Here is a 27334-nt window from a genome sequence, read left to right on the forward strand (position 1 = left end):
TTGATCCTGGTACCTTAATTTCTAATGATAATTTTTTTCATGTGAGATGTACTGCTCAAATATTGATTTTGGTTGTGCGGGATGGGTTGAAAGTTATAGAAAAAAAGGTTGGAAAGATTAAGGAGAGAGTGAGTTACTAGACAAAAACACAAAAAAGATTTGAAACTTTTAAGCTAGCTGCTAGGCAGTTGAAAATTAATTGTAAAAAAAATTTGAAGTTAGACTATCCAACTCATTAGAATTCTACTTATGCCATGCTTGATGTAGCACTAAAGTATAAAAGTGTTTTTTCTTGGTTACAAAAGCGTGAGCCTCAATATAAGAGCTTGCCTAGTGATAGTGAGTGGGATTTGGCAACCACAATGGTGGAGCATTTGAGATCATTTTACATGTTAATGGAGATGTTTTCAGGTACAAAATACCCTATTGCTAATTTGTTCTTTCCGTCGATATGTAAAATGAAAATGTCAATTAATGGGTGGCGCACCTCTGATAATCCCGTTATTAGAATTATGGCTGAAAATTTTGAAAAATATTGGAATGAAATTCATCCAATGTTAGTTGTGGCTGTAGTACTTGACCTGAGATATAAGATGTTGTTGATTGATTTTTATTTCCCAAAGATCTATGGTGATACATCGAAGAGCATATTGAGCATGCACGTAAGCTTTGTCATGATTTAGTGAAAGAATATGAAATGAAGGCAATGGTTTTGAGTGATGGGCAGGATGTTGGATTGGAAAATGTTCCTTCGGAATCTTCTTCGAATCCGAATAAGTATTGGGATGTAGATGAGTTTGAAACATTTTGAAGTCGAAATAAGCGTGTTAAGGTGACTAAGTCAGAGTTGGATAGGTGTTTAAATGAGGAATTGTTGGATACTACTCTGAACTTTAATATTTTAGCTTTTTGGAAGATTAACAAGCAAATATCCTATTTTGGGTGAGTTGGCCAAGGATATCTTAGCCATTCCTGTATCCATGGTTGCCTCTAAGTAAGCTTTTAGTACTGGGGGCAGATTTTTGTGTCTGTATCGTAGTAAATTTTATCCTGACACTTTGGAATCCTTGACGTGTGCTCAAAATTAGATTTGAGCTTCTACTTCTCGAGGTATAAAGTTATTTGAATTATGTTATAGTATTAGTTATTTGCTTAAAGTGCTTTTAAATCTTAATGCGTTATTTTTGTTCTTAGGTGGAGTTCCAGAAGATGAGATTTTGGCTGGGGAGGAGGTAATTTCATATGATGATAATGGGGCACAATTGTCGAGCTGCTTGACATGAAGTTATTATTTACATATTTTACATTACTATATTTTAGACTCTTTTATGAATTATTTGTGTTTGATATTTTGGGATTTTCATATGTTATGTTGGTTATTGGTATTGGAGTTATGATATGTATTATGTAATATGTTGGATGTTAGTATGCTACATTTATTTAGATTTATTTGGTGATTATTGTCATGTTGAATTTAAATTTTTACTAGGGGTTGAATGAATTTAGTTTAGAAATTTAATGAATTTAGGTAGTAATTGAAATAATTTTTATTTGTTATTTACTTAAAATTTACAAAGTAGATTGAAATAATTAAGATGTTGTAACAATTTATTACAGGCTTTTTTCTCCTTTTAATTCAATTTATGCTGGCAGAGAAAGCGCATATAACAAACCTGTGCCCGGATAGTGCCGAGCTTAACCCGACCCGCATATGAAAAATTCGAGTAGCTATGTGTATCATGTGGGCCAGTCCCGGGCAACCCCAAACCCGGACCAGACCCGGACTTTTGCCAACCCTATACACATTGCTTAAGCATTACAATTGTAACTAATTCATAACTAACTAAAATGGTTAACACGAGCTAAGTATGCACACAATGTTTGTAACATATATCAACAACTTAAAGTGAGCTGGCACTTTGCTTACTATCAACTTACATCATGTACTTGATACTCTTTCTTAGCTTAAGCTTTTCATTCTTCTTCTCTGTATAATGAGCCTCTTCCCTTCTCTTGTGCCCTTAATTTTTTTTTTCTAATGTGGACACGCATTTAAGTCATGCGATTTGATAGAGTTAGATTTTAATATTATTAAACCGCACGACTTTATAGTGTATTAAAAAATAACTTTATTAAGACACATGATTTAACATTATGTCTCTATTAAAAAATGAGACCATCCTGAATAATTATATATATATATATAAAGTGCTTTTCTGATCCAGGATCCTGGATCATAATAATAATCCGGGAGAGTGTTTGTGGCCATTGGATTTGATCCAACGGTCGCTTTATATTTTCTTTATACAGCACTGCTTTTCGACATATGGACCCACACTGCAGAGTTTCTATAATTTTTGAAAACTGAAAAAATAAAAGAGGAAGCTCAATAGTCGCAATTTTAGAAACATGCAGCTGGAAATAAATAAAAACTTTTACACAACACCATTTAAGAAACATGCAGCTGGAAATAAAAATTCCAAATTGAACAAATTAAATTTAGTTTGGCAAATGCAACAAATTAAATCCTAAACTGAACTACTTAACCCAGAATTGAAGCGAAAATACAGCTTTTTGATCAGCAAGAGAGAAATGAAGCTCCGTCATAGCAGCGCCGCAGTCGAGTTTCTTCATTGAAGTGCAAATATAGTTAAAATATTAGTCTATATTGTCAATGAATTTGATTTTCAAGTTGTCATGTTTATTGATTTTTAATTTATTCTAGAAATTTGTATCAGTTCAAACGTGTGGCATTTTTTAATGGGATTTCCTTCATGCTGGTTGCAAATTGAATTGTTGGTGCATATATTGTACTTTCCGTCGTGGATTTGGCTTTTATGATGAGTGCATAATTTTATGGCTTTTACAGTAGGTGCTTCCACAGTTCCACGTCTTTTAGGCTTGTAATGGAAATTAAAACACAATTTGGATTGATATTTGTTCACAGTTTGGTCACTTTTGCCAAAGCACCAGTGCTGTGTAGTGGCATCTACCAAGAAGTTCCTATCTTATCAAACTAGAGTATATATCACAAGCTTTGACATCAAAATTTACATAAATCAAAAGGTAAAGCCAATGAGTTCTCATGCATATATTACAAGCTTTAACATCAAATTACATCTTTAAAAAGTTAAATTGAAAAAATTCTCACATTTGACAAACGAGAGTACTACACAATATAACATAAAAAATACACAAACTGCTACAATAATTGAAACAACATTACTGCTCTCGATTCATTTTGACCCCCAATTATTTTGACAGTTCCAGAAGTGACATAGATGTAGAGATCTTGGCTAGGCTCTTTACTTTATAAGGAGCGATCTGGGAGAAGAGGAATAAGAAAAAGAGGGACGAACACCTATCCGGAAAACAAAAGGTCATGGGTAATCTGTTACAATAAGTTAAAAAAAAAGTTAATGATAGATTTATTCAATTACTTTTAATATTAAAAAATTAAATTGTATAATGAAGACACGCTTGAATGAAATCAAATTACCTGTGGAAGCATAGCTTCCATCACTTGAATCAGACGAATTTATGTTTCTTTCTGTATTCAGCTCTAATCTAAATCATATAATACAACATCTTATTGAAAAACTGAAAAAAATGAAAGTCGTGATAAGCTTAATACAAAATAAATATGAAAAAGACACATTTACGTCTTGATGAGCAAGGGGCAGTTTCTTTTATCGTGTGACTGACCAACTAGACCACATCCATTGCAGCGTCTTCCTTTGTCTTTCCCTTTCGCTTTCTCTTTTGCTTTTTCCTTTCCGCCTTTAAGTCTTTTCCCACACCCTTTAGCCCTAACCTGAAGTGGTTCATTAAAGTGTGGTTGTTGCATACCACTATTCTTTTCTAATACTCCCTCACTTTTGCAACTTTTCATGACTAACTTAACCTTTTCCAGGGCATCTTCTAAGTTCTCAATGACAAGTTTAGATGTTGCTTCACTCAAAACAGCTTTATCAATCACATTCGAAGCAAGCTGAAATAACTTGGTCCTCTTTAATAAAATTGATTTGTTTGAACAATCATTTATTTCAACACCATCTCCGTCAATAACCCTCTCAAGTTTGGCAGCTTTAGTCCATCTTTGTAGAATATAAATATTAGGCATAAAAGAAATTTGCAATTTCTTAAACAAAGCTAGCATATGTGTACACGGGATACCTTCACTTTCAAATTTCTTGCAAATACATGAAACAAAATCTAACTTTTTGTCATAAACTACTTCAAAGACTTTTGAAACACCATCTTCTTGATTCACAACATTATACCCCAAATAATCTTCATTTTCTCTAACAAGCTCAATTGCATGTAACAGGCTATTCCATAATTCATCTTGAAACAAATAAAAAATCTCACATGTATAAATTTCAGACATTTGCTTTTCAATTTGTAATGGTAATCTCAACATTGATCTTTCATTCAAATCTTTGTTGTCGGCAATCAACTCTTCATGACGTTGTTGTGAAAGTGCTCTATTAACTCGAAAAACAAAGTCAAGAAGCGAATTTGTTTTTGATACATACCTCTTAAAGATTGCATGATTACTTTCAGCTCGTTGGCTACTTGACATCCCAACTGAAAACACATGGTTCACATACGCAGGCACCCATTTTGATCTGATTTCATACACCCCTTGTAGCCACTCATTCTCTGTTAATTTTACCTTATCTATAACATCTTTCCACAGTGCATCAAACTCTTCTACAGCATTTGATTCCCAAATGCATTTTTGAAAATGTTTATAATTTTCCATATGGACTGTTTTGCTTAATCTCTCTGAAAATTTGTTCAATATATGCCAAATGAAAAATCTATGAAAAGTGAATGGAAAGGCTAGAGATATAGCTTTTGTCATTGCTGGATCCTGGCCAGTAATAATCATTTTTGGATCATCACCAGGCATGGCCTCCTTAAATTGTTCAAACAACCAAAGAAATGATTCTGTTGTCTCATCACTTAAAAAACCGCAACCAAAAACAATAGTTTGACCATGGTTATTAACCCCAACAAAAGGTGCAAAAATCATACTATATCGATTGGTGTTGTACGTAGTATCAAACACAATCACATCACCATAAAACTTGTATGCCCGCCTGCAAACTACATCAGCCCAAAAACAATGTGTAATTCGATCATCACATCCAGCTTTGATACTGTAAAAGAATGATGAGTTCTTTTCCTTCTCAGACTGAAAATGCTCGTACAACATATCTGCATCATGACCCTTCAATTCATTCCATAAATTTCTATCATTATTATAAAAGTCTCTCTGTACACATCCCATATTTTGCAAGCCCCCTGCCTGCAATTCAAAAAGACCGATTTGCTGACATGTTGGTATGCTCACTACAGCTAATTGTTGACTTAAGTTTTTCTGAACAACTGACATTGAACGATGAGACCTCAATAGATGAACCCTTCGAGGTGAAGATAATGCGTGATTATGCTCTTCAACAAATATACGAACCATATATTTACCGAATTCAGATTTAACCACCACTAATTTTGCACTACAACCACCTCGTATTATACCGCGTCGTCTCTTACGATTAACAACTTTGGATTGTCTTGCTTGTCCCTCTTTAAAGCACACATATTCCTTCCTTATTATGTCATTACTCTCTTTGCATATCTTACTCGAATTAATTCGGATACTAAAACCACCCTCTTTAGCATATTTGTTGTAAAATTCATAAGCGTCATCTAAAGTGTCAAATTCTTGACCTTTATGTGGCTTACGGTCGAGCGCTACTTCTGGTACGTAGAGACTATCCTCACAGTTTGACTGGCCAACCACATTCTGAGCATTCATTTTACTACAACTGAAATAAGGGGAAAAAAAGAAGAAAAAACACAAATTTAGGGAGCTAAAATAAATAATTAAAGAGGGTGAATATGTATCAGCATGCAACTCACTTGAAAAAAAAAGACTCAATGGCGACGCTGCAATGACGAAGCTCCGGTAGCTACAAATTCCAAACGAGTGATTCAATTTGATAACAAACAGTCGCTGCATTTGCCAAACTAAATTTAATTTGTTCAATTTGGAATTTTTTATTTCCAGCTGCATGTTTCTTAAATGGTGTTGTGTAAAAGTTTTTATTTATTTCCAGCTGCATGTTTCTAGAATTGGGACTATTGAGCTTCCTCTTTTATTTTTTCAGTTTTCAAAAAGAGTTCTGCTATTTGCCCCGGGTCAAATCCCGGGTCAAACCCCGAAAGCAACAAACGAACGACGCCGTTTCAATCTCATTTTTTTTTCCCTCTCATTCAACCTAAACGACGTCGTTTTGGAAAAGTTGTTACAGCCGAAATGGGTTTCTCTTTGTTTTCGCCTCACAGCCCCTGTCCCGTTCGTTTCAGCTTGTTTGAGGCAAAATCAACAGCCCCAACTCTCTCTCTCTTCGTTTTCCCTTCAGTCTCACTACAACCCCAAAATAACTCAAATTCGCAAAGTTATACAATCACTTCCACAACAGCTAATAATGAACCAAAAATATGCCCAAAAACTGCAATTCGTAAAGCTATACAATCACTTCACAGCAGTTAATAATGAACCAGAAATATGCCCAAAAACTGCAATTCGTAAAGCTATACAATCACTTCACAGCAGTTAATAATGAACCAGAAATATGCCCAAAAACTGCAATTCGCAAAGCTATACAATCACTTCCACAACTAAAAATCTGCCCAAAATAACTGCAATTCGCAAAGCTCAAATGTGTTGTTATAACACAAGTTATCACATTTCAGTCATGAGCAAATGGCACGAAGCTGAAACGAAGTTGTTGATTTCAGTCAGGAGAAAGAAAGCAATTTGGGGATGTTGTTGATTTTGCCCTAACGACGCTGAAACGAAGGGGAGGAGAAACAGAGGAATAGAATGAGAAAGGGGATGTGAGACGAAGACAAAGAGAAACCAATTTCAACAATTTCAACTGAATTTTTAAGGGGCTTGGTTGACAGGAACCCAAATTATACTTTGACATTTGCTGGGCATTCATTGGGGGCAGGGGTGGTGGCATTGTTGGTGTTGATTGTGGTTCAGAATCTGGACAAGTTGGGGAACATTGAGAGGAACAAAATCAGATGCTTTGCTATTGCACCTACTAAGTGTATGTCACTGAATTTGGCAGTGAGATATGAATGGATCGTGAATGGCTGTGAGACAAAGGGGAAGACGGAAGAGAAAGAGAAAGCAATGGTTTTGCCTTAGCCAAAACGGCGTCGTTTAGGGAGAATGAAAGAGAAAAAAAAAAAAAGAATGAAACGGCGTCGTTTGGATGGGTTTCGGGGTTTGACCCGGGATTTGACCCGGGGAAAGTAGCATTTTCCTTTCAAAAATTATAGAAACTCTGCAATGTGGGTCCATATGTCGGAAAGCAGTGTTGTATAAAGAAAATATAAAGTGACCGTTGGATCAAATCCAATGGCCACAAACACTCTCCCGGATTATTATTATGATCCAGGATCCTGGATATATATATATAGTAGTTTTCCAATTAGGGATCCTTGGCTTTAATAAAGTCAGGGATCAACTAAAAAATAAAATAAACACAGACTCCAATGTACTTTTTTTGTCATATAGTGTATTAAAATTTAAATTTTTTTATCTTTTAGTTGAATTAAAGTCAGGAATCCTTGATTGGAAAACTACACTATATATATATATATATATAATATTAAGAATTTAAATAAAAATAAATAAATAATTAATTAAAAAAAAAAACAAAAAGCATAACACTGAGTGTCATTCAGTGCTTGGAAAAGGTTGACTAAATGTGGCTCAAAATGGGACACGAGGCATGTTTTAGAGGGACCAACGGAGTGTGGTTGAAAGACATGACTGCATCGGCACGTAATAAGCAACAGAGAGGGACCATTTGCCCCCCTTCAAATGAGCTGCTGTTGTCCCTCAAAATTAAGTTTTTGTGTTGTCCTCCTTAAAACATAGCAAATACTTCCAATTTCCTTATAATAAACATGACACGTCATGCCTATAATTATCAGTTTTCCAACTCACTCACTTATTCTTCAGTTTGTAAAGAAAATATACATCATTATTACGACTTCTAGCAAAGGATATTATTAAGCCAAAACGTTTCTTTTACTCATCCCAACTGTTGTTAAGATACTACTCAGAAAGTATTTTTCCTTTAAATGTTGATAATTAAAGAACAGGAAAAAAAAGTACTTTGTCCGGGGATTTTGCCCAAAAATATCCCAGGAAAACCAAATAAAAAACATCTCAATTTTATATAAATAATGTTATACTTATTCAGTCGGGATATTTAGATTGAATCAACTAATGTATTAACAATAAAATTTCATCATTTGAATTAAAAATGATTAGGATTAATAATTGATTTTGTATTTAACCTGTCCTGGATGATTTCAGCAAATTTCTCCGAGCAAAGTAACACTGCCGGACAAAGAAAAGACCATCTAGCCAGACATTAAAAAGAAAAGAAACCATTTGTTTATTTGAAATCTCAATTGTCACTTCAATGAACAAATTGGTCAAGAACCTGAGCCGAAGCTTAAATAAATTCAACATTTCGGAAAATGTCAATTTCATTGGATTAGTTAAGAGTACAGGAAGACGCATGTCAGCCCAGTACTACTAGAAACTTTTCAATGATTAATAAGGCGGCTCTGGAAGTTTTCCCTGCCTTAAAAATATCTAATGCAAGTATAGGAGAGTGTTCAGTATATGTAATTGAATTAAAATATCTACCATCATTTTAGAAAACGATATCAAACTAGGCCCGAGCTTTGGTCTTTCTCTCACACTCTTAGTCTCTCTCTCTCTCAAATTTGAGAATAAAAACATTTGTTCCTGAATATGTAATGGAAGAGTATAATTAGCAAGTTAGCAGGTTATCATGTTTAATTGTCCATCAAAGTGCTACTAATACTACACCATACAAGAAACAAATACAAAGCCTGCAAAACATCAATATAATCCAAGAGAGAGAAAATATGTGGTGCAACTGTGGTACCGTACCACAGTTGCATCCAGCCGTTGGATGCCAGTAGACACCACTAATTTAAGTGCATCCAACGACTGGATGCAACTGTAGCACAGTACCACAGTTACACCGTAGCCTGATCCTCTAAGAGAATAGTACTAGCATGATTGTGCTTCTAGTCTTTCATTGTTTTTTTTTTCCTTTTTCCAATTTGTTATTTCCCTGCGCATACCCATTTGTGATATTTCTTTAATCCACACCGAACATTTTCCTCACCTCTGAACAAATCCGAGTACTTTCTTCTCATCTTTAAGAGACTTGGAAACAGACTTTCTCTGCGTGCATCTTTTTGCCCATGCAATAATTTTGGGGCACTCAGTCTCTAACCTGAATTTACCCAATGTTTAATATGAGTGAAACCAACAGTAGAGAGGAATCAAAGACACATCCACGAACCCAAAATTTTCGCCTTCAAAATGAGGTTTGTCTCCAAGCTCTTCTTCCAATGTTTTCAAAATTGCAATGAATTCCTTTGTCATTTCCTCCTGTCTTTCTAATTTTACTGCCCGCATCTCCCTCCCATCGGTATGAATCTGCAATTTATTCTACCACAATTCATACCATTCATGATTCATACAGCAACAAATAGCTTCATTCAAAACTAGCACTATTTTTTTTATTTTTTTTTTAGTGTAGATATAGGACGAGTAAAGTCCAAATCAATACTTGAATTTTAAGTGTCCAATTAAATAGAATTATTTTAAAACCATTTGACCATTTCTTCAAAGAACAAAAATTTATTTAACATATTTGTATATCGTTAAATTAAAAAATTTAACTTATCATTTTTTAAACATTATTAAAACCTTCATCTTACTCGGTATTTTTACAACAATCTTATTTATATATAAAAAAATTGAAAACAACAATCTATTTATATAAAAAAAATTGAAAACAAAAATATTACTCAGAAATTTAAATTCAGATCTATTAGATATCTATTCTATTTAAATTTCTTATAACAATTAAATAAATAAATGTTATCTAAACTTAGATTGTTTTGGTACCAACATACCACAATCAAAACTTACAAAAAAAAATTATATATCAAATAAAAGAAAAAAAAAGATAGAGAGAAATAAAAAATTGCCATATATAATAAATAACCCTATCGATTATAATGAACTTACATTCTTGTCAATATAATCAACCCAGAGTCTAGCTTAAGCTTTCAAATAAAGATCAGAGGGAAGCAAAGGAGCTTTATCATTCCAGACTTCATCAATGTACTGCACAATATTAGTTGATTCACATATTGGTTTGCCATTATGGATGAGAACCGGGACTTTCTTGTGAACCCGGTTCATCTGCAGAAGCATGGGTCCTTTGTTCAACAAGTTCTGTTCTCTGTATTCATATTCGATGCCCTTCTCTGCTAATGCAATCCTGACCCTCATCTCATACGTGCTGACCTAGAAATCTAATAGAATGATCTCGTCCGCCATCATCCCTTAAGCTTAATTAGATATGTTGAAGATATTGTATTGAATAATTGATCGATGAAATTGAGGAAATATAGCAAGTGTATTAGTGTTCTTATTTATACTTAATTAGCTTAATAATCGCTCTCATGATTTTCTCTCTCCTTTTTTGTTTAGTCAAAGATCAATATCATCTTGTTTTCTTCATAATGAACACAAAAGTAGTTGAATTATCATTATTAGTTTCAAAGAAAGTAATCTATTAACTAAGCCACTAATTTCGTTACCACAACAAATTTACATAGAGCAGACGCAACAACTCAACATACTGAAGCATCGCCTGATCATAGAGAACCTGCCATATTGCAGGTCTATGGGTCCCATAAGATTACCCCTGTTACTTTAATTGTTGTGAGATTAATCCTGTAATTAAAGGGTCGGGGTGTGATTAATCCTGTAATTAAAGGGTCAATTTCACAACAATTGGTATCAGAGCTTTAACTCTGATTTCAAGGTTCAAGAATGGGTTCAAAAGTGGATCTTGAGAAGTTTACGGAGCAGAATGATTTCAACATGTGGAAAATCAAGATAGAGGCTTTGTTGATCACTCAAGGCCTATGAGATGCCATAGATCCAGTCACTAAGCTTGAAGGGAGTGAGGCTTCATCATCCAAGACCCCAGAACAAGTAGCAGAGATAGACAAGAAAGCCAGAAGCACAATCATTCTGAGTCTTGGTGACTCTGTAATCCGAGAAGTGGCTAAAGAAAAGATTGTTGTTGATTTATGGGCCAAGTTGGAGAATCTATATATGACAAAGTCTTTAGCAAATAGACTTTACATAAAAAAGAAGATGTTCTCACTAAGGATGATTGAAGGAGCATCACTAAATGAGCATATAGATGAGTTCAATAAGGTTTGTGATGAACTAGAGACTATTGATGAAGGACTGAGTGATGAGAGCAAAGCTTTGCTGTTAATCAGTTCTTTGCCAAAGTCATACGAGCACTTTGTGGATGCATTGTTGTATGGGAGGCAAACACTCTCCCTAGAAGAGGTTAAATCTGCTCTTGGCACTACGAAACTAAAAGATAAGCAAGACAATCCAGAAAGTGAATCAAGTGAGTGACTGATGGCTAGAGACAGGCCTGAGAAGAGAGAAAGTAAGGGAAAGAAACAAGGCAGATCAAAATCTAAACAGAAGAATTTGAAGTGTTTCTATTGCCATAAAGAAGGGCATTTCAAAAGAGATTGCCCTAAAAGGAAGAACAAGAATAAAGAAATCAAGGAAATGATAGGAAATGCAGCTATAGCCACATAAGAAGAAGGTAGCTTTGAAACAGCTGGAGTGCTCATTGCCACAAATCAAAAACCTCAAGGTCAGTGGGTCCTTGACTCAGGTTGTACCTTCAATATGTGTCCAAATAGAAGCTATTTTACTTCATATCAGCCATGTGATGGGGGCATGGTTTTAATGGGTAATAACTCAATGTGTAAAGTGATTGGTATTGGGACTGTTAGCCTTAGAATGTTTGATAGTGTGGTAAGGGAATTAACACAAGTTAGGTTTGTTCCTGAATTAAAAAGGAACTTAATTTCAATTGGCATGCTAGATCAAACAGGTTATGTGATTAAGGCTGAAAAAATGGTATTGAGTGTAATTAAAGGCTCAATGGTGATCATGAAAGGTATAAAACAAAATGGCCTGTATGTGTTGGATGGACATACTGCTGTTGGAGAGGTAAGTTTAACTGACAGTGGAGGGAACAAATCAATGTTGTGGCATTTGAGGATGGGGCATATGAGTGAAAGAGGTTTGAGAGAGCTACAAAAACAATGAGTGTTTGGGAAAGATAAGATAAGAGCTTTGGGGTTCTGTGAAGATTGCATTCTAGGAAAGTCTTCCAGGCTAAGGTTTGAGACTGCAGCTCATACCACCAAAGAGAAACTTTGATACATACACTCTGATTTGTTGGGGTCTGCACAAGTGAATTCACTAGGTGGGTGTAAATACTTTTTGAATTTTATAGATGATTTTTCAAGGATGGTTTGGGTCTTTGCACTTGTTGGTGTATAAATACTAATGCTATTAGTGTCAATGTGCAAGTGTACACAACAAGTAATAAAGTGATCAGTATTCAAGATCATCTCCACATGGATTGATGTTATTAGACTTGCTACAACAATCTTAACAGTGCAGATTTTGTGTCTAAATTAAGATAAACAATTAATGAAACTAATTTACTAATTAAAATAAAAACACAATAAATAAAATGCAATAAAGTAAATTATCACGTCAATCTCAAGGATAAAATTAATGGAAATATATAGTAGTTGAGTAAATAAACTCTCTTAATGGTCTTGACTATTTTCTAATGGTTGGCTCAATTGCTGCAGTATTTGCTACAACACTAGGCAGAATCCTTATGTATCCTCAGCCGTCGCATGTTGGATATCTTATATATATATGCTACCTAACAGTGATCAGTTGCTATGCCAACATAAGATATAGCATTACACGCTTAGGTTCTATTTACCCTACAAGGTGAATCCTTATGTCTAGTTCATCACTAATATTAAATCAAGCATGGCCCTTTTGGGACTCAAGTAAAACTCAATCTGGGAAACTCAATTTAAGATCAAGTATTGTTCTGATATGTTCCACTAAGATAGGCCATTTTGCTGCTCTCTCCTAACTTGTATCATTAAATGGGTGATCAACCGAAATAATGAATAAAAATAAATACTATCAAAACAAACTGCTACAGCAAACATGTAGCAACACATATATTCAGTCAATAAACCATCAAGATTATTTATCACTCAACCACAAATAAATTTAGTTCATGATTTGTAAAAGAAATATAAAAAATAAAGTTTCAACCATGAAACACATCCCCATAAATAAATAGAAAATGAGAAAATAAGAGAAGAATAAGAAGGATTGAGCTCCCAATTGATCTCTGCAATTTTTCCTCTTGTGTAGCCTTCAATCTCTCTCTTGAATCTTATTTTTCTTTTGTTTCTTTGTGTTTTTCTCCTTGGGTGACGGCCCCCTTTAATTCTTATGACGTGTGCTTCTTTTATAGTTGAAAATTAGGGTAAATGGAAGCCTAGGGCGCACATAAGTCAGATTAGGAAACTGCAGATCGCAATTCTGCAAGTATCCCGCACGAAATTTTCTCTGTCGTTGTTCCAGGATTGCTACAGCAACGGCTACAGCAACTACACTGTTCCAGATTTGTTTTAATTCTTTTATAGCCATGTTCTTCCTCCTTTTTGCCAGCCTATTGCATCAGCATTCCTTCCATGAATTATAAGCTTCTGGAAACCTACAATTATGTACACAATTTGAGCACGAATTACTTTAAATCAAGCAAAACTTATTAAGACTGAACTAAAATGAATGTTTATGCACAATGTAACAAAAATGCAATAAAAACACATCATTTACTCTCTAAGTGATCTTGATTTAAGTCTAGAATTGTCATAATAACTCTCATTTCATAGAGTTATCAGCACTTAAAAGTAAAGATGAGGTTCTGGAAAAATTCAAAATATGGAAAATTTTTGTTGAAAACCAAACTGGTTTGAAGGTGAAAACTCTGAGGACAGATAATGGCTTGGAGTACTGCAATAAGCTGTTTGAAGAATTCTGTGAGAAGAATGGTATTCAGAGGCACAAAACTGTCACATATACTCCTCAATAAAATGGTATTGTTGAGAGGATGAACAGAACCTTGGTAGAGAAGGTAAGGTGTATGCTGATCTATTCTAAGCTTCCAAAAACCCTTTGGGCAGAAGCTTTAAACACAACATGCTATCTAGTCAATAGGAGCCCATCAACTACTATAGGTTGTAAAACACTAATGGAACTGTGGTCAGGGAGGATGGTTGATTATTCAAAACTCAGAATCTTTGGCTGCACAGCATATGCTCATGTAAAGCAGGGCAAACTGGAACCAAGAGCATTAAAATGCAGGTTTCTAGGGTATCCAGAGGGTATCAAAGGCTATAGATTGTGGTGTGTTGACTCAAAGCCACTACAGTGCATGATAAGCAGAGATGTAACCTTTCATGAAGATGAGATTTTGGATAATTCAAAGAGACCTGTTAACAACTCTAAATCAGGTGCTGAGACTGATAAAGTGAAATTTCAGGTGGAGCCTCACAACTTGAAAGAACTTGAGCCTGAAATTGAGGGTGCTAAAATAAAACCTGAAGCTAGTGTTGAACATGAATAAGCAGAAAGTGAAGAGGACACTTATCAATTGGCAAGAGACAGAAAGAGAAGGACTATAAGACCACCTAAAAGATATGCAATAGTTGATCTAACTGCATATGCTTTGACTGCTGCTCAAGAGCTGAATAATGATGAACCTAGGACTTATCAAGAAGCTATCACAGGCAAAAACAAGCTGTAATAGAAGAGGGCAATGAATGAAGAGATGGCATCCTTGATGAAAAACAAGACTTGGAAATTAATTGAAAAACCAGTTAAGATGAAGACAGTAAGCTGTAAATGGATCTTTAAGATTAAAGATGGGATACTGGAGCTCAGCCTAGAAGATTTAAGGCTAAACTGGTGGCAAGGGGCTTCATACAAAAGGAGGGAATTGACTTCATTGAATTATTTTCCCCTGTAGTGAGACATGCGTCCATCAGAATTATTCTTGCACTTGTGGCTGTTCAGGATATGCATCTTGAGCAGATGTATGTAAAAACAACCTTCTTACATGGTGAATTACAAGAGGAAATTGTAATACAGCAGCCAGAAGGGTATGTGACATCTAGTAAAGAGAGATTGTGTCTGCTTACTTAAGAAGTCTCTATATGGGTTAAAGCAATCACCTAGGCAATGATATCTGAGGTTTGATAACTTTATGATAACACGTCTTTAACAGGTGCAACTATGATTGCTGTGTGTACTTCAAAGAGACAAGTGGAGGGGGAATGATATATCTTCTGCTGTATGTAGATGACATGCTGATTGCATGCCATGACAGGGAAGAGATCAATCATCTAAAGAGACTTTTGAGCAGGAAATTTGAAATGAAGGAACTTGGAAAAGCTAAGAGAATTCTGAAGATGGATATTATCAGGAATAGAAGCAAGAAGATTTTGTTCTTAACTCAACAGAGCTACATAAAGAAGGTTGTGGTGAGGTTTGGAATGAATGATGCTAAGCAAGTGCAAACACCACTGGCAAACCATTTCAAGTTATCTGCTGTTCAATGCCCTCAAACTGAAGCAAAACAATAGAAAATGACATGCATGCCCTATTCAAGTGCAGTAGGTAGCCTCATGTATGCCATGGTACTCACCAGACCTGATATCTCACATGCTGTGAGTTTGGTGAACAGGTTTATGGCAAATCCAGGATATGAACAATGAAGAGTTGTTCAGTGGATTATGAGGTATCTGAAGGGGACTTTGGAGGTTGGTTTGGTTTGTGGTGGAGAAGATAAAAATGGACACACTAATTGGTTATGTAGGTGCTGACTTTGCTGGTGATCTTGATAAAATGAGGTCACAAATAGGGTATTTGTTTACTCTAAGAGGCTGCACAGTTAGCTGGAAAGCAACATTACAGAATGTAGTGGCTTTGTCCACTACAGAGGCAGAGTATACTGCAGCAGCTGAAGCTTTAAAAAAATAATTTGGTTGAAAGGCATAACAGCTGAGTTGGAAGCTAAGCAAGAGTCTGTAACATTATACAGTGACAGCCAAAGTGCTATACATCTTAGCAAGATCAATCCTATTACGAGAAAACAAAACATATAGATGTTAAGTTGCATTTCGTGAGACTTGAGGTATCAAGGGGAGCTGTGAAGTTGCTGAAGATTCATACTGAAAAAAATCCAGATGACATGTTAACTAAGGTTGTACCTACTGCCAAGTTCATTCTTTGCATGAACTTAGCAGGTATCTGCAGGTTTTAAAAAGCTGCAGATGGGGAGAAGACAATGTGAAAGGAGGGAGCTGTGAGTGTTGAGTTCAAGGTGGAGATTGTTGAAATGAACTCAAACTCGTCAAAACAACTTGTCATTTTAAAGTTGTAGAGATGAGTGACATGTCGTTTCAGCTAATCAAAGATCCAGCACCGACGAATTAGTGATGTCGTTCAAATCCTTAAACACTCACGTGGTGGACGCATCCCTGTTAAAGCTTAAACGGTGAGATTTGTTGTCGTTTAAGGGAGGATTTAAGTTGCACGTGAGAAGCTTGTGATCAGTTAGTTAAGGCTGTTGATTTTGGAGGGAAACTTCTGGATCTGTAACGCCAGCAACAACTGATATATAGATGCTGGTTCTGGTGTAGTCTTGAGGTATCAAGAGAAGAGTGATAAGGTAGCTATAGTGAGAGTAAAGCTTTTCTGACTGTTCTCTATATTGCTAGTTATCATCTCTGTAATCGTGAAGCTTTATAAAGTTGCTCCCTGAATTGTTTTCTCCAGTGGATGTAGGCACCCTCAAAGGTGTTGAACCACTTAAGTTCTTGTGTGTTCTTGATTCTTTGGGTTGTGTTCTTTGATCTATTTGTTGTTTCGATTAGCTTAGGTTTAATTCTTAAATCTTGGAGTCTGAGTTAGGTCTTGGGGTGTGATTTATCCTGTAATTAAAGGGTCAATTTCACAATAAGTTACTTCGCATAAAATTATGATCAATTACATTTATTTATTTTAGGGATGGCAAAAAAGCTCGCGCCGGCCCAACCCATTCCCAAGGGCTTTGGCTCGGGCTTTGGCTCGGGCTTCCCACATGAGGGCTTGGGTAAGGACTTAGGAAAAAAAGTTTGGGCTAAGCTCAAGCTTTCTATTTTTTTTAAAAAAAAATTATAAATTAGAATAATAAATTCAAATTTGAAAAATAATGAAAAAATAAAAAAATACTCTTAAATTTCTAATTTATATATCAATAATGAATAAAAAAATTAAAATTATAATACTCTCTTTTTAAGTGTTAATTAATTAAGAGAATACTTGTATTAGAGAATTCAATACTAAAAAATTAAATGTCTAAATTTTATTTACTTTATTTATTATTTTATTTTGAAATATTTATTTTCTTTAATTCATTTTTTTATTATAACAACTTGATTACTATTAACTCATTTCAAGTTTACAACAGTTTTAAAAAAATTTGAAAAAATTAGTAAAACCTCAACGGCCCGACCAGGCCCAACCCTTGCCATTCTTATCTAATGGGCTTGGGCCGGCCTTAATTTGCCAACCCTGATTTGAAATAAAGTTCCTTATCACATGAAATTGGCAACCCCATAACATAAACAGGGATTTGTCCCCACCATACCCTAAAGGTTAGGTATTTATCCAACTACACTCCCATAATTCAAAATTTCTTTTGTATACCTTTTTCAAAGTGCAATTACAGAATTACCCCAATTTAATTCTTCAAATTTCAAAATCTACCTTCACAAGCTACCTTACACAACGCCTGCTGTTGCAAGTTCATCCACCACATTAAAGGTTGCAAAATCACCGAATTAAAGGCTGGAAATTCACCGAACTAAAGGTCATTAACCACATTTACACTTGATTTTTACTTTATAAAGAGAATTTATGGTGCATAATTGTTAGGGTTATATGCATTAGGGTTTTAAAAAACAAATTACCCACATGATTTTGGTCATTATCTTACTTATTTACTAATAATCTTTCTTGCTGGTAATGTAATGAAGCTTCTTGAACTTGTGGATTTGAAATTGAAGAGAGTGATTTCATGGCTCTTTAATAATGGTTGTGGGAGTTCCTAATTAAATATTCATAGAGAATTGGATAAAACAAATATTATCCTTATGAATACTCAGTTATAGCTACACTAGTTTATGCATTAGATCTTTATATAATTTTACTTATTGTTTGTAGTTGAACTTCATCTATGGGAATTATATATCAATTTTCTTCAGCTGCGTATGCATTCATTATGCTACAATCTGGGTTTTCTCTATTATTTGCTATAGAACAATTATTTTGCAATTCTAATTTATTAACAATTTGCTATTTGTTTCAGCATAAAACTATTGATAGTACACTATTAATAAATGTGTTTTGAACGACTTGTGAATTTTGAAACAATGTTGGATCATTTTATTAATTTGTCTCATTGTGAGGCTATTTTGAAACAATGTTGGATCATTTTATTAATTTGTCTCATTGTGAGGCTATTGACTAAAGAAGTCACATAGCATTTAGGATTTGATATTATTGTGCAACAAATGTTGTTGTATATATTTCCAACTAGTTAACTATTGGAGAATTGCCCTTTAATACACTCGTCCTAGACTTGTTTTTAGTTTTTGACAGTTATACACATACTTAATAGCTTATTAATTAGATTGAACTAATGAAAATTAATTGTTTGAGTGTTATGGAAAATTCAACATTTTCTTTTAATATTTATACTTTATTTGGAATTGTTAACATACTTGATACATAAAGTTTGATTTTTATGTCATGTGGCAGTGATGGTTTATTTCTTATTTTTGTTTATAACTCATTTAAAAATTATTTGAGTTCATAGTTATTGGCAATATATTTTAATTTGATGGGTTTGTTCTTGAAATAATATAGTTATGCTGATCCTGTAGATGCTAGTTGTAAGAAAGTCATGTTGTCTTATATATAGAACATTTTTAAGTTGTAAAAAGTTCTCATATCTGTTGCTTTTATGTTGTGTGATCATTTGGTAGATTGATAATATATTACGATAGTGATAATAAATTTGAAGTATTATTTTTACTACAAACTGAAATTATATTTTTTCGACTTAACAATAACAATGGTGATTTTTAACGATTGATTTATATAAATTTTTTTAGTGGTGATTGTGGACCATTTTTGTTACAGTTCTTAGAGGTCCTGGCCCACTGACTTGATGTCAATTCATATTTCCAACAAGATGATGTTGCACAATTTCAAAAAGCATTGGCTGTCAAATTATTTTGGAGTAGGTCTTGGAAAAAAACTACGTAGTGTCCCACTCTTAAAAACTTTACTGATGTGTCATTTTTTGGATTACTTATCATGAGATGTAATGATTACAATGGGATGTTGATATTTGATATCATTAAAGTTAATTTGACATCATACATATGTTTTTTTTATTAAGTAAATTAATGACAGAGAAGATAGTTTTATATAATGTATGTGATGTAATAGAATGGTCATATATGCTCAAGAAATGCTCAGCCCAAATACATGACTGTCGTTGAGTATTTTCACATATATTCGATTGCAGTTGAGTATTTACAAACATACATGACCAGCTGATATTTGTATTAGTACACGACTGCAGTTGGGTATTTTCATAAATATTCGACTGCAGTCGAGTATTTCCAAACATATATAACCAGGTGGTATTTGAATTGCTACACGACTGCAGTCGGATATTTTCACAAATACTCGACAGCAGTTGAGTATTTGTAAACATACATAACCAGCTGGTATTTGCATCGGTACATAACTTTAGTCGGGTATTTTCATAAATAAACGACAATAGTCGAGTATTTAATAAATTCACATTTATAATTGAGTGCAATCAGATATACACGACAATAGTCGAGTAAGAGCCAAAATACACGACTGTAGTTGGGTAAGTAGACATAGAACATAAAATTACCTAAAACATTTATTATAATGACAACAAAATCAACATCGGCTTTAACATATCATACTTGAATTTAACAAATAACAAAAGTAATTGTACATCAAATAACATAGATCCAATGAATGTTCAAATCATAAATAAGTCGTAATACAATGGAAGTTGCTGCACAATCATCATAATTATTTGCATGCTCAGCCCAAACACTCGACCCATGTATTATAAGGCCCCGGTCGCCTCATTTTGAAAACAGCATAAGCCACACAAACATGTTTATCCAGTTGCAAAACAAAAAGGTAAAAATTTATCAACTAACTATTTTAGATATTAAAGAAATTAAAACAACAAAAATGACAAGTATGTAAGGTTCATAGTAGTATGTGTGCTTGTTTTTGTTTCATTTGGTCTAACTACGGGCTCATTGTTCGACAGTGAGATTGGTGCATTACAAGTTAGTCGATTATATCATTAAGAACCACACCTACCGTACTTACGGCGTAACTTTTCTTCACCTTGTGATGCTATCCTAATTTCTTATGATTCTAAAGAATAATAGGCACACATACTGAAGTCACTTCTTACAATAATACAACAAATGATTATACAAAAAAAAATCAAACCAGGTATATTATGAAGTGTGGAACTGTCTGTCTATTTACACGATTGTTGTCGTGACAATAGTTGTGTAACTTGATAAAATACACAACTATAGTCTAATAAACAGTTAGAGAATATGTTTAGTAAAAATATGTAATGTTTATACTAACAGAATGCTAAGTGTCATAACAGCTACTATATCTTTCAATCTTGCACAACTGCTATCGTGTAAATTTATACATACATGACAAAAGTCATACATACATGATGACAGTTGTGTAAGTTATAGAAATACATGACTATAAATAGTCAAATGACATATTTCTTCTTCAAAAAATATTTTTCTTGCACTGATAAAATGCTGGGATCTCATAATAGTTGGAACATTTTACATATATGTACATTATAATATATAAGTTCATACGTACACGATAGTAGTCGTGTAACTTATTAAAACACACCACTATAGTCCAGTAATAGTAAAAGGATATATCTAGTGAAAATAATATATTTTTTGCACCAATAAAATGATAGAGTGTCATAATAATTTGAATCTTTTGCACGTTTTCACGACTACAATCGTGTAAATCCATACATACACGACTGTTGTCGTGTATGTCAGGGTGCAGAACAAAATTTTGACAGCAACTTCAGGTTTTAACGAATGCAGTTATAAAATCCATCAAATAACAGTCATATAATGAAAATATAATGAAAATATGAGTTGCTTTATTGTTTATCACAAACCAAACAAAACCCTAAAAATAATATAATGTCAACAAAATAAATAAATAACACAAAATAAAAATAAAATTTCAAATACCATATTCATGTGATGAATAATGCACCCAGCTGCAAACTAAAATCTCAGTGCATTGGCTGTTCATGAGTGATTTTGAGTGTGGAGTGAGTTTTTGTTGTGTGGAGTTAAAAAGAGTGAGAAGTAAAGAGTGTTGGAGGTGAGTTGTGTGTGTTTTATATTTTTCTTTAGGGATATTTTAAGCATGGGATATATTTAACTAAATACCCTACTTTTAAGGCATCTTTAATTAAAAACCCCTAACACAAATTTCGGAACTACATTCTCAAGCTGCATAATATCTAGACATATACCAATTTTTCAGGTGATTTGGCAAATATTCAGCAAAGCAACATAATTACTTGCAAACAATGCAACACTAACACTATTGATAGATCCCAGTTGTATCCAAACCTTATAATTGTGGCATTTGTTTTTCATTAATTTCGTGATAATACTTTCCTACTAAAGGAAAAAGGCCGATATATAGAAAATATCAACTAAAAAGGGGTGTGTAATACAAAGACTGAAATATCAAATAAGCCCCTAGATTGCGCAATCCCAAATTAGGCCCTCTAAGGTCTGCAATTAAAGGGATAAAACAAGAAGGGTATGTACGTATGAGAAAGCAATAAGTTTAAAGTCCTAGTGTCACAGCAAGTAAAATCTTCAGGTTCCAAATGATAATCAACCCCTTCAAATAGATAGGCTAAGCCGACTGACGTGTCTTGTTAAAGTAAATAGCATTGGCATGTAGCGTTGACGGCTCAGATTTAAGGCAGAAAGTTCATATCATTAGGAGTAGTGGAACTGTCTCATACTGCTGAGCCCAAACATTTCAGAGAAGAACTCTGCTTAAATTTCCTATACCTCATAGATACTTTTCAACTTCAGATTCTTACAATTTTAATGTGAGAAAGGATAAAATCTATCTTAGCGACCATTTGCAGAGAAAAACAAAAGTAAAGAATTACCAGTTCTTCAAAAAAAAAAAAAATTGAGTTACCTCTTCATTTTGTTTATATGCAAAAGGAAAGTTCATAGCTCTTTGCTATTGGAAGAACAAGAATATTATCAAGCATACTGAAGAAGATTCAAAACAGATTTCCTATCAGGCATGCTAGGAATGGCTCCCTTCACTTGGACACAAAGAGAAGCAGCTGCAGCTGTAACAAGTTGCAAAAGGTAAAAATAAAAAATTTGTTGCTATGCAATATTAATTCCGGGATAATAAATACTTGTTTGTTTTGTGTGTGCATGTGTGTATTTGTTTTTTTTTTTTTGGCGGTGCTTTTGGGGAGTGAATATCACCATGACAAATACTACCATCTTTCTTCACCAACGTACCAGCAAATCTCAAACATTCCTCTCTTGACTTGCCCTCAACAAAACCCACGGCAAAAGAGGCAGTGAAAGTGTCACCAGCTCCAGTTGTATCTATGACTCTTGCAGCTGGTATAATTGATTGTTTAATTGGTTTCTCCCCTTCTACAAATAGAGCCGATCCCTTGGCCCCAAGTTTCACTAGAACTTGCTGAACACCCTGAAAACAGACACCTCCGACATTCAAATAAATACTAAAACACTTTATATGCATTGGCACTTGATGGATTTAAAAGCCAAGAACAAACCATATGGGTAAAAGATGGTTGCCGGGATCTCAGATTCATTAAACTTGTAATACTTCGCAATGTAACAATTCAATTTCTGCAACATCTGCTTTCTTTTTATTTAACAAGTCTATTGCTCTAGAGATGAAATATTTGCTGAGTTATGAAGCCTCCAAAAATAAGAAATTTTCACGTGCCAACACTCACCATTTTATGACACTTCACCACAGCTTCACTAATCTGTTCATAACTGTCAGTTGGCATTCCAGTCAAACGACCAAGTTCGGATTCATTGGGGCTCAAGATATCAATAAAATTCAACAGCTCTTGAGGGATTGGAGCGTCCATTCCCCCTGCATCAAAAATGACTGGAACACCTGCACTTCTTGCAGCCTAAAGATATGATGGCATCAGAATATGCAAAACTAAATATCGAAAGAAAGCAGACCAAACAAATTGAAAACATAAAAAGCCTCAATGCAATTCAAAGTGACAAATTCCAAGAGACAGTGGAAAATAATGAAACAAAAAAACTCCTTAACCACAATATTTTCAAAGTTCAATACTTACATAATATTCAATCAAAATCTCCAGATCATGTGTGGATCGAGAGGGAAAATGATTGCTTGCAAACTAAAGAAAGAAGACTTTGGCACCATTATTTTTTTTTCCTTTTCCCTTAACGATGCTTTAGAGTTTCAAACATTTGGTGGATGCAGAACAAGAACACTCAGCTGCAGAAGATCTTAAATTCACAGCTCTAACTGAGAACTATCTTTGCATTGAGGTGAAAAGGTTTAAGAAGAATTGAGGATTCATTTAAGGGAAAACTGTTGGATGTTTAGGGTCATACCGTTGCTAGAAGTAATAATGAATACTGTAGAGACATATAATAAAGAAAAATAATATACACAAACACTAGGTAATTGCTCCAGCAAATTAATCTTAAAAGCTTATGAAAATACTTTATTATTATTGTTCTCCCTCCAGGTCAACAGAAAGATTGTATACTTGAACTAGGAAAAGCATAATAAAATGCTTTTTCAGATTGTATTCGTAAAAATAAATGTCATAAAATATAATTTCAGAATTCAAACCAGATTTGAACCAGGGAAGACCCAACAAACTAACAGAAACAGACTCCTACAGCAATTAATACCCAAAATAAGAAGCATGGATAATAAAATTCCCAGAATTATTGATTTCCCCTTGACTCCATAAACTTTATAAAAATTTCAGAAAGAAAAACAGGTAACCTTAAACCAGTAACATCCTTAACTCCGTAAGTAAACAAAATTAGATTAAAAATGATCCCAAATTGACAAGATAACATTCCAACTACGTCCAACATTAATTGATAAATGTATCAGCTCTTTGTTGACTTCATCTGTTAAGGACTATGCTTTAATTTCTATTACAATCACATTGATAATATTGGCTATGTTAAATGTAGTCAATTAAATTCATTTTTCCCAAATAATACTACAGTTCTTCAAAACCTTTATAATTAATTCACCCCTTAAAAAAAAGTATAGTCATATTTTACTACCACAAAAATCTACTCCGGATACAAAAGAAACAGAATGTGTAGAAAATAATAAACAAAAAAGTGAATCTTTCCCTAGAAAAATGTACAATTCCATATGAAGACCCCGGTGACAATCATATCCACATTGCAGAGTATAATCGATCACATAACAGTAGACTATTTGTGTTTTCCACATCATTTTCCATATAAAGATTTTAATCGAGTCAAAGGGTAATGTTTTGGTGGGCTCCAAAATACCATTAAGCTTTGATTAGTGGTATCTAACTTCCTCTGATGAGAAATTACAGGGAACCACTATAATGGGTAAAGGGGAATTCAGGGATCAGAGAGGCCAATATGTAGCCCACACTACTTGCACCTATGAGAGAGAAGAGATTAAAAGTATTCGTAGCTAAAAAGTTATTTCATTAAGTATGGCATTATTGTAGCGAAAAGGATGTACAAATTACAAATTATCACCTGAATATAAAATAACAGCATATCCACATACCATGTTGAGACCCGAGGAACTTTCAATGAGTGATGCAAAATTTCAAATTTGAATGTTGAAGTGGAATTTGTTTGAATAAACAAACCAATTTCTCTGTTGAGTTAACAATGTAACAAAGCCACAGTTGAACATCCAAACTATACAGTCAGGCTTGCAATTCAAGACCAAAATGCAATTTCAAACTATGTCTTCCTAGAACTTTGGTTACTTATGTTTTATCTTTATGTCTTAAGTCCAACCTATCTGTTTATCAATCGTCTCACACAGACTTGCACCTAATCTCCCAATGGATATTATCTCCTAATATAAGATATTAATGCTGCAATCCTCATTCAAGAAAGTGATATAAATTCACCACTCTCATGTTCACAATAGCGGTCTTCTTACTTAGGGTATACACTAGGAAATAAATAGTACATTTGAATAAATTTCCCCTATTTATGGTCCAATTCCATATGATCTTTTAAGTTGCCTCTTTACACTCCTATCAATATTTCTCTCATCTTTTGCATACTTCAGGACTACAGAACAATCCTAACTCTCTACAGAAAGAAGTTAAAGGTCCAGATGCATATGAACCAAGAATTCATCTTGCACTTCATATGCATATGAACTTAAAAATAACTAACATATGACATGTCTACTGAATTATTAGATTGATTCAAATTATTAGTGTAAACCTCTTTACACTCCTATCAATATTCTTTAAATCTAAACCATATTTCCATAGCTTGTATAAATCACAATACTCAGAACGAATCTAATGCCTATGAATAAACTGAAAAATAACAAATATATGGATTAATTGCAATCGACAATAAGACAAGATTAAAAGAACCTGACCTTTGCAACTTGAATGTTGACAGAATCAGGAATCTCCCTCTGAAGCAAAACAATCCCAGCCTTCTTCACAACCTCCAAATCCTCATCACCAAACTTCTCAGGCCAACAACTCATATTAGTCCCACCAACAATGATAATAGAGTTCTGCCCATCAGACTGCAGCATCACCACAGCGTGTCCAGTAGGGACACCACCATCTTTAACAACATTCATATAATCCAATCTCACCCCACATCCACTCAAAGCATCAGTGATCAATTTCCCATTTGCATCTTCACCCACTTGACCCACAAAGTAAGTTGGATGGGAGAGTTTCGCCCCACAAGCAGCCTGATTGGCACCCTTGCCCCCAGCAAGAGTCTGGCTAGTCTTGGCTGCAACTGTCTCGCCTACTTTAGGAAGCCTGTCGATTTCCACATAGATATCAAAATTGGCTGAGCCAACTACTACCAGTGGTGGTGGCGTGTTAATGGGGTTTTTGGGTACTGGGTTTTGGTCTCTTCGCTGACATTGGCATTTAATAACATGTGCGGGGAATTGGCGATTTGTGATGGTGAAGTGAAATGGGATTGTGTTGATCGGTTTGTTGAGTTGTTTTGCGAGGATGTTTTGGAATTTGAGTTGACAATGGTTTGATGGTGAAAGCGATATTCCTTTCATGATTATTATTTTTATTATTGTTATTAGCTTTTGCAGAGCAGAGAAATTTCAGACTTTGATATGAGACAAGGAGTGAATTGATCGTTTTCTTTTTCCTGGGATTTTGACGACTACTAAGAATACAAGTGAAGTGGAGGCGTGGACTTTGGTGTGCGCACGGGCATCGTGCTCTTGAAGTTACGCAGATTTCAAGCTCTAATTTTCAGTATTGTTTTTCACTCAGCCCCCTCATATGTAACATATAACAAGACACCCTCGTGTTCTTGTCTTAGCAGTCATCAAACTGCCCCACGTCAGCCCTTTTAAAAATGTATATATACAAGATAAATTTTATATTATCCCTCATGAATATAATTAAATTATCTTATTATTTTTTAAAACTTTTACTTACTTTTATTTTTATTTCAAAAACAATAAAAAGAGGTGGGCTGATTTTTTTTTTGTTTTCTTAACAAAAAATAAAAATAAATTTAGATTTTTAAAAGTAAAAGAAATGAATTTAAAATAGTAAATTTACGATAAGATAATCTAAAATTAATCCATATATATCTGGTATTAAACATGACCGATATTTTTTTTTACCGAAGTCAATACTGAAGAGTTATGAAGCCAAAAGCTTTGTTTAGTAATGGCTATTTCTAAAGATAAATGTTCTTTTTTTTTATTAAATAAATAAATATGTTGAATGTTGTTTAT

At 34.1% G+C, this 27334-nt stretch overlaps 2 protein-coding genes and 1 pseudogene across 2 annotated transcripts; all 3 read right to left on the reverse strand.

The window, feature by feature from the left end:
• Positions 1-3053: 3053 nt before the first annotated feature.
• On the reverse strand, positions 3054-6069 carry LOC127901338 (protein FAR1-RELATED SEQUENCE 5-like). The gene is made up of 2 exons (XM_052438443.1): positions 3500-6069; positions 3054-3391 (listed from the first exon to the last, which is right to left on the reverse strand). The coding sequence occupies exon 1, from the start codon at positions 6029-6031 to the stop codon at positions 3659-3661; it is 2373 nt and encodes a 790-aa protein (XP_052294403.1). The 5' UTR covers positions 6032-6069; the 3' UTR covers positions 3054-3391; positions 3500-3658.
• A 3167-nt stretch (positions 6070-9236) lies between these two features.
• Positions 9237-10822, reverse strand: LOC127901386 (probable glutathione S-transferase; annotated as a pseudogene).
• Positions 10823-20089: 9267 nt separating this feature from the next.
• On the reverse strand, positions 20090-26840 carry LOC102620360 (ribokinase). Its single transcript, XM_006477912.4, has 4 exons — positions 25979-26840; positions 23304-23489; positions 22834-23029; positions 20090-22652 (listed from the first exon to the last, which is right to left on the reverse strand). Exons 1-4 carry the CDS (start codon positions 26636-26638, stop codon positions 22561-22563), a joined length of 1134 nt encoding a protein of 377 aa, XP_006477975.2. The 5' UTR covers positions 26639-26840; the 3' UTR covers positions 20090-22560.
• Positions 26841-27334: the final 494 nt, after the last annotated feature.

This window comes from Citrus sinensis, chromosome 3 (assembly GCF_022201045.2).
Source record: "Citrus sinensis cultivar Valencia sweet orange chromosome 3, DVS_A1.0, whole genome shotgun sequence".
NCBI classification, from domain to species: Eukaryota; Viridiplantae; Streptophyta; class Magnoliopsida; order Sapindales; family Rutaceae; genus Citrus; species Citrus sinensis.